The 14,715-nt window shown below is 45.0% G+C and overlaps 1 protein-coding gene across 8 annotated transcripts in view; it reads left to right on the top strand.

Annotated features, from left to right (window-relative positions):
* Positions 1-14,715, top strand: part of CELF4 (CUGBP Elav-like family member 4) — a 1,309,605-nt gene that overhangs the window by 1,159,267 nt on the left and 135,623 nt on the right. For 4 of the 8 annotated variants that reach the window (XM_085628957.1, XM_085628985.1, XM_085628947.1 and 1 more), the window contains one exon: positions 14,441-14,584. In XM_085628957.1, the coding sequence (XP_085485083.1) occupies positions 14,441-14,584 (144 nt within the window). The remainder of the gene's footprint in view (positions 1-14,440; positions 14,585-14,715) is intronic. The other 4 variants (XM_085629010.1, XM_085629003.1, XM_085628967.1 and 1 more) reach the window with 1 other exon arrangement.

The following is a 14,715-nucleotide window of genomic DNA, read 5'->3' as shown; positions in this document are numbered from 1 at the left end:
CCCCGGTATCAGATTACAGAGCTGGCTCACAGCCTTGGGTGCACCCGTGAAGAACCTCATTGTGTTCTTTCAGTGTGTCCTCATTTGCAAAACAAAAGTGCTGTCTCCAATGATGCAGTCAGAATTAGTGCATTTCTGGCTGAAAGCAAAGCAGGAAAAAAGGAGCATTAGTTCAAATCTTTGGTCTGTGTTGCTTTGTAGGAGTGTTCCTAGCACACGACAGAAGCCCTAAAATTCTCCCCACAAGGTTGGGTGAATCCAAACTTCACACACCCTGTTGTTTGTCTTCGGTGTTCCTGCACCCACCCTCTTGTCAGCTTTCAGGTTCCCCTACAGGGGCCAGGGAAAAGGGTGCAGACCACCCTCCGCCCACAGGGGGTGCAGTCTGTAATTGTTCCTCCACATGGGTCATCATCACCCCAGAGGTAACTGCTGCCACCATAAAGTCCATTCACTCAGGGGCCACATTGGACCCCTTACCCTACCACACCTTCTCCAGAGGACAGTAACCCGTCAGCGCCATGCTCACGCCCATTCTGAATGCCTCCATCTTTTCTGCGACCTTCCCAGACACTTGTAAACACGCAACTGTCCTACATTGCTGAAGAAATCCTCTGCAGACCCTTCAACACTCTTCAAGTACAGACCGATCTCCCTGCTACTACTCCCGGCTAAGATCTTAGAGAAAATCATCAATAGACACCTCACCGAATACCTCAATGACTACCAACTACTTGACACCACTCAGTCTGGTTTCAGACCCAACCAGAGCACAGAGATTGCTCTCATCGCCACCATGGATGACATTTGCATTCTCTGGGCAGAAGAGATCATGGCGGCCCTCAACATCCTTGACCTCTCCGCAGTATTTGACAAGGTTTTCCACCCCATCTTCATCCAATGCCTACACAACATTGGAATAAGGACACACGCTCCAATGGGTCTGCCCTTTCCTGACTGGAAGAATCCAGTCAGTCAGCCTGACACCATACACCTCGAATGCATGAGACCTCATCTGCGGAGTTCTGTATAGATCCTCCCTGACCCCATTATCCCTCTAGCCAGCATCATCCGTTCTCACGACATCAAAGTATTTTCCTACTCCGACGACACTCAACTCATTGTCTCCCTCATGGACAAGACGCAAATTGCCCGGATCAAGATCCATTCCTGCATGACTGACATTGCCCACTGGATCAACAACTACTGTCTGAAGCTGAACACTGACAAGACCGAAACTGTAATCACGTCACTATGGGACTCAACCGGGTGGCCAACAGAGCTAGCCAACACCCCTCTCACCACCTATGCCAAGAACCCCAGTATCATCATCGACAACAAACTTGGCATGAACACTCAAGTCAATGTTGTAACCACCTCATGTTTCAATCCCCTGAAGACGCTGAGGAAGACTTTCAAATCAGGACCCGGAATACCGTCACACACGCCCCTGTCACAAACAAGCTCCCCTACAGCTATGATCAACCCAAAAATCACCAGAAGGCTGCAGGTCATTTAAAACTTGGCTGCCAGAATCACTATCAACCTTCCATGCTGGACACCCATCACACCTCACCTGAAGGGGCTTCGCTGACCCCCAATATACACAAACGAGAGCAATTCAACCTCCTCACCCACATTTTCGAGGCATTACATACCACTGGCCCAGCATACCTCAACACTTGCAGATACAAAGTTGCTAAGGTCCAGAGGTCCCAATTCCAGAGAGAATTGCCCAATATACGTTGTTTATTTCTTAAGAAGGTTGACTCGAGACACTGGACCTCTATAGCCTTAGAAAAAAGTACATACGTAAAGTTATGAGTCAAAACCTCCTCCTTTGGTTAATTTGAAGTAAGAATGGTCGGAGTTTTCAAATAAGTACAGGTTTTTGTTTTATTTGTTACAGCATAAAACGCTGTTTTTCAGGTATTCCAACTATCAAGTCCTATCCTTTCTTGTTTATTTGTTGTGTTGTTTCTTTCTTCACACTGAACAGAGCTAACAGCCGACACGTGTTTCACCCAGTGGCTAGAATTGGGCCAGGGCTTTTTCAAGGTTTAAAATTCCAAATAAAGGCACATCATGTTAGTATTGACGTCTTATGTTCAGTAATACTTCACAATAAAGAAGCGCAAATATCACCAGCGAGTACATTGATGAACGTGGAGGCAACGGGTACGTTCTCTGCTCCGGAAGTGGACCACATTATTGTGAAGTATTACTGAACAGAAGACGTCAATACTAACATGTTGTGCCTTTATTTGGAATTTTAAGCCTTGAAAAAGCCCTGGCCCAATTCTAGCCACTGGGTGAAACACGTGTCGGCTGTTAGCTCTGTTCAGTGTGAAGAAAGAAACAACACAACAAATAAACAAGAAAGGATAGGACTTGATTGTTGGAATACCTGAAAAAGAGCGTTTTATGCTGTAACAAATAAAACAGAAACCTGTACTTATTTAAATACTCCGACCATTCTTACTTCAAATTAACAAAAGGAGGAGGTTTTGACCCATAACTTTACGTATGTACCTCAACACTTGCTCCTGCTTTCACAAACCTTCCAGACACCTTCACTTGTTGAGACTCCCACTTGTACATGTCCCACGCATGCTGAAAACTAAAGTCGGCGACCAAGCCTTCTCCTACATCGCTCCTAAAGCGTGGAACGACCTGCCACTGCACATACGATGCTTCTCCTCACTGCGTGAACTCTGCAAGAAGCTGAAGACCTTGCTTTTCAAGGAGTCCCACTAGGCCCTGGGTTTGTTATACCCACACCTGCTCAGCACCAGGTGATAGCGTGCTCCCAAATTTGAACAACATAACATAATATTGTGCTTAAGATTGAAGAACACCCTGATGCCACTGAGTAACTATGCACAGCTTCTTGCATAGCACAGAATTGGCGTGTCCTTTTAGAGCCATCGGCTCATGCGTCGGCATCTGCAACAGAAGCAGGGAAAAGACATCCATAATTTATATGAAGCCGAGGTCAATGCACGTGAGGGGACGCCCACTGTTATGCAGTGGTAAAATGTGTACAGTGGTTATTACAGAAGTGTTGCACAAGGGTCGAATGCTAGTTCTGTACTATGAACGCCCTGCCAGAACGAGGATATCCGACGCCATGCTTCTGAGGCATTTTGGCAATACCCTTGGCCTCAGGCCTCCATGTATAGCAACCAGCAATTTCGCAACTAAGACATGAGTGAAAGCACGGCTAGAGTACCTTATTACACAGGACCACTGGAATTATGCCATTCTGCAGCCGTGATGTTTTCAGCATAATTATGTATTAGCTCCATTTGCCATATAATCCACCATCGGCAGCATAATATGCAGATTTTAACAACAAAAAATATTTTTAGCTCAAATGGATCAAAAGTTACTCAAAACCCAGCAACACACACCACTGCACAGTGGAAGGCCCTTGGTAAATGTTGATTGGTTGCCTTTGAGTTGCTTACTCAATCAATCAATCAAGTGTCTTGTAGAGCGCGACTACTCACCCCTAAGGGTCTCAAGGCACTGGGGTGCGAGGGGGGAGACTGCTGATCTGCCAAAGGCACTGTGGTTCAGTTTTGTGTATGTGGGTGTTAAACTGGTACTAATGAGAAGAAACCTTTGCTCAGACAAAGTTAACATGTAAAAAAGTGACACCATAACGAAGTAATGTTGTCACAAAGGGCCATATGTACGAACACATTTCCCCATAGACACAGAATGGGTAAAACCCTTTGATACATCTGACCCAAATGTGCTGCTTTACACCGCATAATTTGCCTTCTCTTGCTGCATAATTTAGTCAACCATGCCACATCAATGTGGTCCTCCCTTGCCACATTTTTCCAGTGGCCCTGCTTATAGAGTTGACTGGGTATGCCCCTTCATGTTACTCTTTGACCTAACAACAGGAGGAAGCGTCACCAGCAGGTGCTAAAACTTTGAAGAATGTACCAAGACAGCAAGAGGAAAGGGGGGAGCGAGTACTGCTAACTAAAAATGTAAAAGAAATAGAGAGAGATCACCACCCCGCACCCCCATCTTCATCAGCTGATTATGCTGGCGCGTTGACACCTTCAGATCAAAATCACCTACAACGTCACCTCTGACCCTCAGGGCGCGCTGTTCCCAGCTGACAGCCCTTTTAGCAAATTAGGAGGGAAGCTTGTGCTTAGCAAAATATCCCTCCGAACCTCAGTCACCATTAACGCGGAGAAGCGCGGAGCACCCGTAATGTCAGCGCCGCTGACACCGAGGAATCTTAATGAGCTTTAAATGGGCGTCTGTCAGTCTCCCGGCATGTTTGTCAGTGAGAGGAATGAGTAATGGCCAATAAAGTTAGGGCCGCGCGCTGCGCTCATTCCCGCCTGCGGAATGCAAGTTGCACCTCGACTCTGTTTTGACATTTGAATGTCGTGTCTCGCCTGGAATGGGCTGTCTTAAAATAATCCCGCTCCCACACACACAACTTCCCCGTCTCCAGAGAGACGCGTGTGATAGACGGTGTACTTGCAAGCTACTCTGCAGAAGGATTTTTTTTTTAAGTCTGTGATGAAATCTGTGTGCCTAATCCGCTTGTTCTTCTGCATGCATTCCCCCTTGACAAGACCCCACGGGCGTCGCGTGGAATATGGGCTTGGAGGAAGGCCAGCCTCCTTGTCCTGTCTAGCTTCGGTGTGTGTTTCTTACTCGGGGGTAAAACTAAATATTGCAGCACGCCGGGAGTCGATATCCTGGGGGGGGGGGGGGGAGCCCTTCGGAGGAGGCTTCGCCGGATTTTTCATGCTTTTCACTGAAAAGCCGCACGCCTGCCACCCCTGTTCGCGTCACGGGCGGCGTGAGGCTGATGGATACGGATGCGCTCAGAGGAGGCACGCTGATGCGCAATGAGGAAAGGTCTATTTCTGAATCAGCATTATGCACCGTGCGCGCAATTTGGATGGATTTGTGAAGAGCCTGTACAATTTTACCCAAATGTGCCCTCTGTTGCCTCTGCCACTAAGAGGTCTCCTAGCTCCGCAAGTGGTCTTGGCTAGGTCCACCTACTGTGCTGGAATCTACAGCAAGGCCGTAGCTTTGGGTGGGTGAATGGGGAGGGATCACACCCCCTCTAATAAATGTATTATTTACTATGTAGTTGGGTACAGGAACTTTCAGTCGGGTATGGTAAGGTTTCTGTCGGATTTCACCTTGAATTTTCAAACACTCGCTCAGACAAAAACACACACACTCTCGTTTCTGTTTTGAAGATCTTAAAACATGGTTTTTTTTTTTCAAAATACTGTGTGTTTTAAGTACCCCTCACAATCCGCACTCCTTTCCCTTTCCATCGGCCCTTAAGCCCCCACTGCTTCTCATATCCTAGTTAATATGATAGGGCACGCGATTGTAGGAAAATCTGAAGCTCCCATGCCCCCAGTCTTACTGACCAAGCCACCCTCCTGATCCACAGGGGCCTGTCTGTCAAGACCACGTGACCTTAAAATATAAAGAGCGCAGCATATTCCGGCCCGCCTCCTCCTCGATATGAAGCTGGGACATTGGCTGAATTCAGTGTAATCTGCTAGGACAGATGATGAAAAACCAGGACCGTCCCGGCAAATCTGGGACGCCGGGTCGCCCTGCGTATGGGCCGGTCATGCAACAACAGAGCACAACAGTCTCATGGGAAAGCAAAAGTCATATTGTTTGTCCTTTAGGAAGATGGGGCCTGTCTTAAGAAGAACCTGATGAGAAAAGCAAAGAGTCTTCAAAGTAAGTTTCTTTTCCACCGTGAGCCAGTGAAGAAGAGGACGTTTGTCAGATACTGAAGACTGGGGTGGAAGACCGAGAAAGAGCCAAGTTCTGGGTCTTTTGAAGGTGGTGCAGGAGATATTTAGGAAGGCTGAGGAGCAACAAATGACAATAATATAATGTAGGCAAGGTGAGGGCTGGATGATGGATGCCAAAGGGGAAACACAAGGATGAAACAGGGTGGGCTGAGAAGAACCCTTGTAGCCCCCCACCGATGATCTCTTTGAAAGCAGAGTGGAAAGAGGGAAGAGGAACCGCTTGAGAGCAGCCCCTCTGAAACCCGACGAGAAGAGACGCAAGATGAGATACTGTGTCAGAAGATGCACTGAGGTCCAGAAGGCCAGGTGCAGCCCGGCCCTTTGGTCAACCATAAGGCAGATGTTGTCCATGATACGGAGCTTTAACAATCAGAATTGTTGCTAAATACCCCTCACTGAGTGTCTTAGCACAACTCTAAGGTCTATCAAAGTTCAGGCCACCCATGCATACATCGGAATACAAGCCGCAATTTCAGTTTTATTTCAGGAATGTGCCACCCACTCTGATTTAAATAGACACTGACTCTTGATGACTCAACAGCACGACATAAACTGCTTCAACTCACTTGATATCTCTCGTATTATCAGCCGTGCAGTGCCACAGGGGCAGAAAGGAATTTGATGCACTTTGTACGTAAGCCAGTGGACTTACAATAGACATCCTAATGGGCGCTCCCATAATTCCCATTTGTGGAAGTCACATTTTCCAACAAACCGTGCATACAAGGATGTGTATCTGCCTGGTCTACACAGTGCAGCGGTCTCTGCAAAGAGACTATCGCTTGGGTTGTGCAGGGGCGCCCCGCCCTGCCGATACCTCAGGATGAACAAAGGTGACTGGAGTTGTGTCCAGGGCCTTATGGTTCTAATAATCCTGACACTAAACATGTGACCTTCCTTATCTATTTCATTTAATACCAGAAATGAAACAAGGTCCAAAGGAGTATTAGAGTTTGCTCTATTTAAAGTGCATGACTTGGAAGTGCAGGTGAAGAGTATTTTACACAATTAGAGGTTTGCATTTAAGAGTTGATACAAAACTTTAATAGATTCTTTCAACTAGCGCGTTCCTTTATAGGTATCAACAGAGAGGACTTCTAACTTCGATATATCACGCATCAAAACAATATTAAACATGCAAATGGTTCTAGTAGTTGACTTAAAAAATTTCACAACTCCATCTGTAAAAAAGGACATCATTGGTACCATGGTACCCCCATCTTTTCCTGTCTGGTTTTCCTGGCCTTAGGACTATTTGCAGTATTCAATTGCTTAACAACGGCAAATTGTGAGTGCTTCTCTCTAAACAAAGTAATGTGCATTGGTTTCATCTAAATTGTTTAAAACACTTTCTTTTATGGTCACGGTAAACAAGACCTGTACCAGTGACATGACATTTTAATATGTCATATCTAAGCTGCCATGTACAATTACACCACCCACATGTATGGCAAAATTGTATGGCTCCAGAGAGTACCATTGTGGACTGGTTAGGCTGCAGTTTACAAATACAGCTGTGTCAGGTGACCTGGAAAAGTGACTTTGTCATCTACAATGTTTTTATGTATATTAGCTAAGACACCCCTAAAATGTGCCTTATAAGCCCACAAAACTAGGTGTTCATGATGTAAAAATGAGACGTCTGAAAAACTGCGCCTTCACAGTGAATAATTACAAAAAAACTGTATTTTTTCTATGTAGGTAAAAATGATTTTATATTAACAGACCCAGTAATTAATAGTTTTTCCTAACTTGATTTCAGAAAAACATAAAGATGGTAATTAAACATTATTTTCCACTGAGGTTAAAAATCCAATTCACTGGAGAAAGAAGGTTTTTTAAACTTTAGCTGGAAAGATACTTTACAAAAAGTGTTTAACATGGTTTGCCTCAAACTTCTCCCCCAAAGACTTCTTACACATGCCTCGATGACCTCCTAACAGCTCACCTCCGGCAGCAGAAAAGCAGGAGTGGTTTTAAGAGTGGCCGCGTGGAAGGGACTAGCCTTTTGGGAGATAGACAGCAACATCTAGCAGCACCATTGAGTCCCAAGGCCACTGTAGATTGTGTGTGTGATTAGGAGGAGGGAACACTACTTCTAGATCTGACAAAGGGGTAGCATACATCACCTCCATAGGGAATAGACAGAAGGTGGGCTAATACCCCTGCAGCTGTAAGAAGGCTTATGCCAGCTTCGTCGAGGGACTCTAGGAAGGATGTCAGTAAACTGAGAAGGGAAGTGCTGACAAATAAGGTGTAAATTCTGCAAGAATAGGTGCATGGAATTCTGTAATCACCGGCTTGTGCACAGGATGTGATTGGCACTTCACACGCACCTCTTCGGAACACTTTTGGAGGTGGCTGTTTACCCTATAATTATGCACAGTATTTTCAGTATGTTAACAGTTCACTCCATGGCTCTTGCTAAATACTACAGCGCCTAGGTACCCACGGGCCTTCGTTCGCTTCATAAATCCTGGTCATTTAATTTCATTTCTGGGAGAAAAAATCTTGGAGAAGGAGGGCTATGCCTGTCTGCTGGAAGAAGAAGCCTCAAGTCCTCCTGACTCCTGCTCGCGCCCAAGGATTGGAACTGCTCTCATGGGGCCAAGCCATTGGCCTTTTACCTGCTACCAGGACACCAAAAGCAGAAGGACACCTGACTCCATGAAAGCCCAGCTGACTACTGTGGAATGAACCTGTAGGAACTGGAGAGGGAGAGAGATCTGGTGACTGGAAGCCTGCACTGGGAAGCCGAGAAGTGCAGGAGTGACAGAGATCACTTTTCCAGCAGTTGTAATTTTCTTTCTACCTCTGGAGCGCTCAGACAAATGAACGTGACTTCCCAAGGGAGGGTGCGCTCTTGGCTGACAAGAAATACAAGTCAGGAAAATTGCTTCATCAGGACCTCGCGGCAAAGTATGCAGCATCATGGAGCCTCACCCAGCGACAGCGTCCAGCCTTGGCCCGCTGGTGGATCCTGAGATCCAAGAAAGTGAGAAGTGCTAAGATTAAACCTTGGACCGGGACAAGGTACTACATCTTTTCAAGTGGGTAAGTACTCAAGGATGGCCTGTCTCACTACAAGAAGCCCTCCTCGGCATCAGCTTTTCCCATTGAGAACTTGGGGGCATATCAGCACCGAGGCGATAAAAAATTATTGCTGCTAGTGCGTCCGTTTTTGGGCGAAAAGCGGCGATAATTTTATCGCCTAATCAGCAAGGTCACGCTATCGCGTGAAACCTTGCATTAGCGCCTGAATTCTGAACGCCCAGCTTTGCATCTCTAATGAGATGCAAAGAGGGCGTTCCTGCCCTGACGTGACTGGAGAAATGTCGCTAAGCGACATTTCTCCTATCATCAAGCCCCACGCTATGAAGCATAGCGGCAAGAAAATTAGCGATAACCCCTGTTATCGCTACTTTCCTTACGCCTGCTTCAGGGCTGACTTAGCCATGATATCCTATGGACGGACCGACATGTCCGTGTTGGGACTAACTTTAATGAATACTGGTCCCACTCACTTGGCAGGGCGCACTTTAGATCTCATCTTCTCAAACAAACCTAATACCCTGCTATATGGCTCTTCCACTCAGGTCAACTGGACAGATCACTTTGTCTTGGAATTTTTTACCTCATATTTGGGTAAAGCCCCCCCTCAGGCACAAGCCCTTCCCACTAGGCGTAGACCATGGCACAAGATTACTCCAGAAACATTTCAGGAACACTTTTCTGGATGCCCCATTTCTCTTGGAGAGAACGTTGATACAGCATTAGACCGTTATATTCGGGCGATACTCCAGGTGGTAAACAGGATTGCTCCTATGAAAACCTATAAACCTCGCCTAGCCCGTAAACAAGAGGTATGGTTTACGGAACACCTGAGATTTCTCAAACAGCAGGCGAGGAAACTAGAAAAGGTTTGGAGATTAACCCATGATAACATGGATAAGAATCATTTTTGGGCAGCTCTTTCTAAATATCATAAGGAAATTCGCAATGCCCGGAAATCCCACATACAGGCCCTTCTTCTAGCTGCAGGAAATATCCCCAGAATCTTATACCAAACTTTACATTCATTTGTGAAACCAGCAGCTTGTGAAACTCTGGAATTGGCTTCACAACAACTCTGTAATGAAGTAGCTCAGTTCTTCACAGACAAAATAAATAAGATTCATGACAATATTCTAAATTCCTATCCACCCATCATTGATGATATTCTATCACCTATGGAGCTGGATAAAGAGATAGGAGTTACACACCTGCAATCCTTTTCCCCTATCTCCTTGATTGAGACAGAATGTTATCTGGGGCAGATTAAAAGCGGAAGTCCCTCAGATATTATTCCAGCCAGAATTTTTCCGATTGTAGGAAAAAGCATGAGTCCTCAGATTCAAAGCCTCATTAACCTTTCCCTGACCGAGGGGCAAGTTCCTAGGGAATGGAAAAAAGCATTGGTAAGGCCCATTAGGAAAAACTCCTCCATTCCCTGGACTGACTTATCCAATCTGAGGCCTATCTTGTTACTCCCTTTTTTAGGGAAGGTCATAGAGAAACATGTCAACAAGCAGGTTTCTCAGTACATAGAACTGTATGACAAGCTTGACAGTTCTCAGTTTGGTTTTAGACCCCGACACAGTACTGAATCCGCTCTGCTGTCGGTGACAGACGACCTTCACATGTATCAGGATCGAGGGTATTCGGCGAACCTGGTACTGTTGGATTTATCGGCGGCGTTCGATACTATATCTCACAATATCTTAATCAAATGTCTGACCGCAATTGGAATAGAAAGCACAGCGTTAACCTGGCTAAAGAGTTTTCTGTCTGACCGCACCCAAACTGTCAGCATGGGCACATTTAGGTCGACAGAAACTCATATCACCAAGGGGGTGCCACAGGGCTCTTGTCTAAGCCCTACCTTGTTTAACATCTATGTGGCACCCCTGGCCAATATATTGAGAGACTTTGGGTTTGTCCCTGTCTCCTATGCTGATGATACGCAGCTCCTATTCCCTTTTAAACATCTGACCGACGAAGTGAGGGAGGCCTTCTCAGATGGCATGAAAGCTCTTGCAAATTGGATGAAATCTAACTATCTCCAATGCAACGTAAGCAAGACCGAAGTAATGCTCTTTGGGGAGGTCAGAAATCTGTGGACTTCAGAGTGGTGGCCATGTGAACTGGGCCAAGTACCTGAACCCAAATTGGTCGTAAAAAACCTAGGGGTCCGTCTTGATCGTGAGCTCACTTATAAGCAACATGGCAATTGGGTTTTCAGCCAATGCTTTCATGTTATTGGGCTCTTACGTAAAGTGTTTCCACTATTGCCTGATTCCACTAGAAAAACATTGGTCCAGGCTCTAGAGTTGAGTCGCTTGGATTACTGCAATGGACTCCTGCTGTCAGCTAATCAGGGAGTCCTAGCAAAACTCCAAGTGATACAAAACACCGCGGCAAGACTTGTGATGAATGCCCCCCCCAAGAACTCCTTCTAAACCACTCCTTGACAAATTACACTGGCTCCCAGTTTATAAAAGGATTACGTTTAAGACATGCTGTCTTATCCATAGAACCATACATGGCTCTGGTCCTCCCTATTGGAAAGATAAATTCATTCCCTATAATCCCACTCGGCTCCTTAGGTCCAGAAGCCAACTTCGCCTTGAAGTACCGACCATCAAGAGGAGCAGACAAGGTGGGAAAGCCTTGTCTGTGGCAGGCCCGACCCTATGGAATAAACTTCCTCTTGAGCTAAGGCAATGTTCTGAATTCTTGGTTTTTAGGAAAAAACGCAAAACGTTTCTATTTTAGTAATTCTTCTACCATTTTAGTTCTAAATGCTGCATTGTGCTGAGCTATTTCCTCCCGTCTCTTGTAGCTGCCAACTTTTCTCTCTCTGTTTCTTATCTGTGCGCAGAGATACTCTTATGCAAGAGTCGATTCTAGCGCGATATAAATCTATAAATAAATAAATAAATAAATAAGGTGGATATCATGGCTAAGTTTGCCTTGCCCTATCATCAAGCTAACGCCAAACTTCGTGAGATTATCGCTGGGTTTCCAGCGATAATCTCACGTTTGGCAGTTAGCGCTAGGATTTTTATCGCTTTTGAGATAAGCGTTGCTAATAGCACGCTATCTCAGCGATAAAAATCCATGTTAGCCGGCGATAATTATCCTAGCGCTAAGCGCGCTTAGCGATAATTATCTCCGGTCCTTGATGATATGCCCCTTGAACTTTAGAAAATAGACGAAGTCTCAAGGTAACAGTTTTGGCCGACACAACCCGTCTGTCCAACCTGACCCCCTGTCCATCATGCTCAGCCTAAAATTGCGCTGAGGCACTTGTGCCTTTTGTAGGTGTTTTTTGACTCAAAACTTTAAACAGTTATATCTTCAGTTCTTCTAATCCGAGTTTTACTGTTTTGGTGTCATTTTGCTCAAATGAGAAAGCAAGGGCCCCCTGTACAATAGTTGTATAATTCCTAGGGCAGGGTACTATCAAGTAAGGTATAAATCCCTAGGCAAATATGTTTAAATTGTCTGTAGTCTATTGATAAATCTATGCCCAATTAGTACATTTGAATTCTTTGAGATATTGGAGTGCAACTTATATAAATTCAACTAACACTTACTATATTTAAAAACATTCATTTAATAACATATTAAAAAGCATTTCATAATAAAAAGTAAAATACAGTTATTAGAATTTCTGAAATATTACACTTTTATCACATCACATAATAATTACAGTTACATAAGTACATATTCATTAGTGGCTGACGAGTAGATTCTTTCTCCTCTTTATCCTTACTTGGTGTCATTTTGCTCCATACGTCTTCTCTGTTTTTCTAAATTGGTTGGGAGATTTACTGTGTTGTGTTCTTGACTTCAACATTGTTTGGTGCGCCATGAATTTGATATGCATTTCTCCGTGGAATAGCCTGCTGTCCGTGCCACGACTACCAGGAGGCGAGCAGACCTCCTCCTATAAATGAGTTATAACTTAAACCAGATTTTATTTGTTAATTTGAAAGGTGCACCCTCCTGCCAAATGAATAACTCAATAACATACAGCATTCAATATTCAAAGTTTAATTAATGGAAAGAACACCAATTACATTGAGTACACGTGGACACCAGAACATTGTACACGTCAAACAACGTCACCAATACATAGGAATCTGTAAGTGGAAATTGGCACAATCATGTGTCAAAGGCCACGGGTAGCACACACTCTAAGCATGTCCCATCCCCCCGTGTGTTTTTTTTTTTTACATACTTGGGCTGGCACACAGAAAGCAAGCTATACCTCGTTTTGTCGTGAGACCATTGAATTATGTCAATGGAATTAATCTACCATTGGCAAAGGCTCTATTTCATAGATGGCAGAATCTGCAAAACACGTCAGTCTCAGCACCAGTAAAGACATGATGGTGAGATCATATCTTACTGTATTTGAAACAATATTTAATCCTACCATGTTTTAACCCCTTCGCTGCTGCGGACATTCCGCTGCAGCGCTGGGGGGGCAGGGGGGCAGCGCGGTGGGCCTGTGCTCATGACGGAGCCGCTCCGTCATGAGCCACAGTTGAGCTGTGCTCATGACGGAACGGTTCCGTCATGACTCCGCCCATTTGCGTTGTCCCCTCGCACAGGCGGGGAAACAGCGCCGCGGAGGCGGAGCGGCCGCCAACAGGATTGTCATGACGGAACCCTTCCGTCATGAGCACACGCCAACCGTGGCTCATGACGGAACGGTTCCGTCATGAGCAGGGAAGGGGTTAAGGAAAGACAACAAGCAACGTTAGCAGTGGTAAAGGGTGCAGCGTCCTAAATCCGGTATAAACGAAGTCAGCAAAATAGGAGGGTTGTGGGCAAAAGTTAGAGAAGAACCATGCCAAGGAAGCCAGGCCTAACAGTAAAGAAAGAGATTTATATATATTTTTTATTAAAAAAAAGCATCATTCAGCCTACAAAAAGAGCAAAACTTTCCACTAAGAACCAGTGAATTTGACATTGTTTGCCAAATGAGAATGCGCTCGTTGTCTCTTTCAGTTTACACAATTACAACTATACTCTGGCATCTTCATCCCATTGGTTAACAAACATTAGATATCGTCCCGGAAACAATGATAGTGGTCTCCTCCTCCAAAATAACACGTAGCGCTCAGTTCAAGGATACACTGTGGTATTGTTAAGTTGAGTCCTTTCGCACCTAGAAACCATCAGATAGAATTATATAGCGCTCTAGCCATGTTTCAGAATTATTCTGACATATAACATGACGTACAGCAACATTTAAATATTATTTTAACACATACCATGACCTAGCAGCTAGTCATGTCCTAAATATTTGGTGGAGGTAACATGGTGGCTGCAATTGAATGCCATTGTTCTTCCAAGAGTGCTGGTGATATGCTGTGAGGTTTGGAAGTGATGCACTGCAGGTTGCCAGGCAAGGGAACTATTTATGGAAAATGATGATATTTTACTGGGATCTTTTAAAAAATGTGATATTTATGTTCCTAACGTCATAGGAGCGCTCTACCGGAAGACCTATTCCATGATCCCCTCAACCTCTCTTCTTTCCTCTGCAGGACCCGAGGGCTGTAACCTGTTTATCTACCATCTGCCCCAGGAGTTTGGGGATGCAGAGCTGATGCAGATGTTCCTGCCTTTCGGTAATGTCATCTCCTCGAAAGTGTTTGTGGATCGGGCGACAAACCAAAGTAAATGCTTTGGTGGGTAAAGATAACAAAACAATTAGATTCATCCAGGATAGGGCTTTCTTTAAAACACCTTTCAAACTGCTTATTTTTAACTTCTTACTTTATTTGTTATCCCCATCTTCTTTCTCTCCCCCACCTTATGT

This window comes from Triturus cristatus, chromosome 2_1 (assembly GCF_964204655.1).
Source record: "Triturus cristatus chromosome 2_1, aTriCri1.1, whole genome shotgun sequence".
Taxonomy (NCBI): Eukaryota; Metazoa; Chordata; class Amphibia; order Caudata; family Salamandridae; genus Triturus; species Triturus cristatus.
Note: the sequence above shows the minus strand (reverse complement) of the source record. Positions and strands in the feature narration are given on the sequence as shown.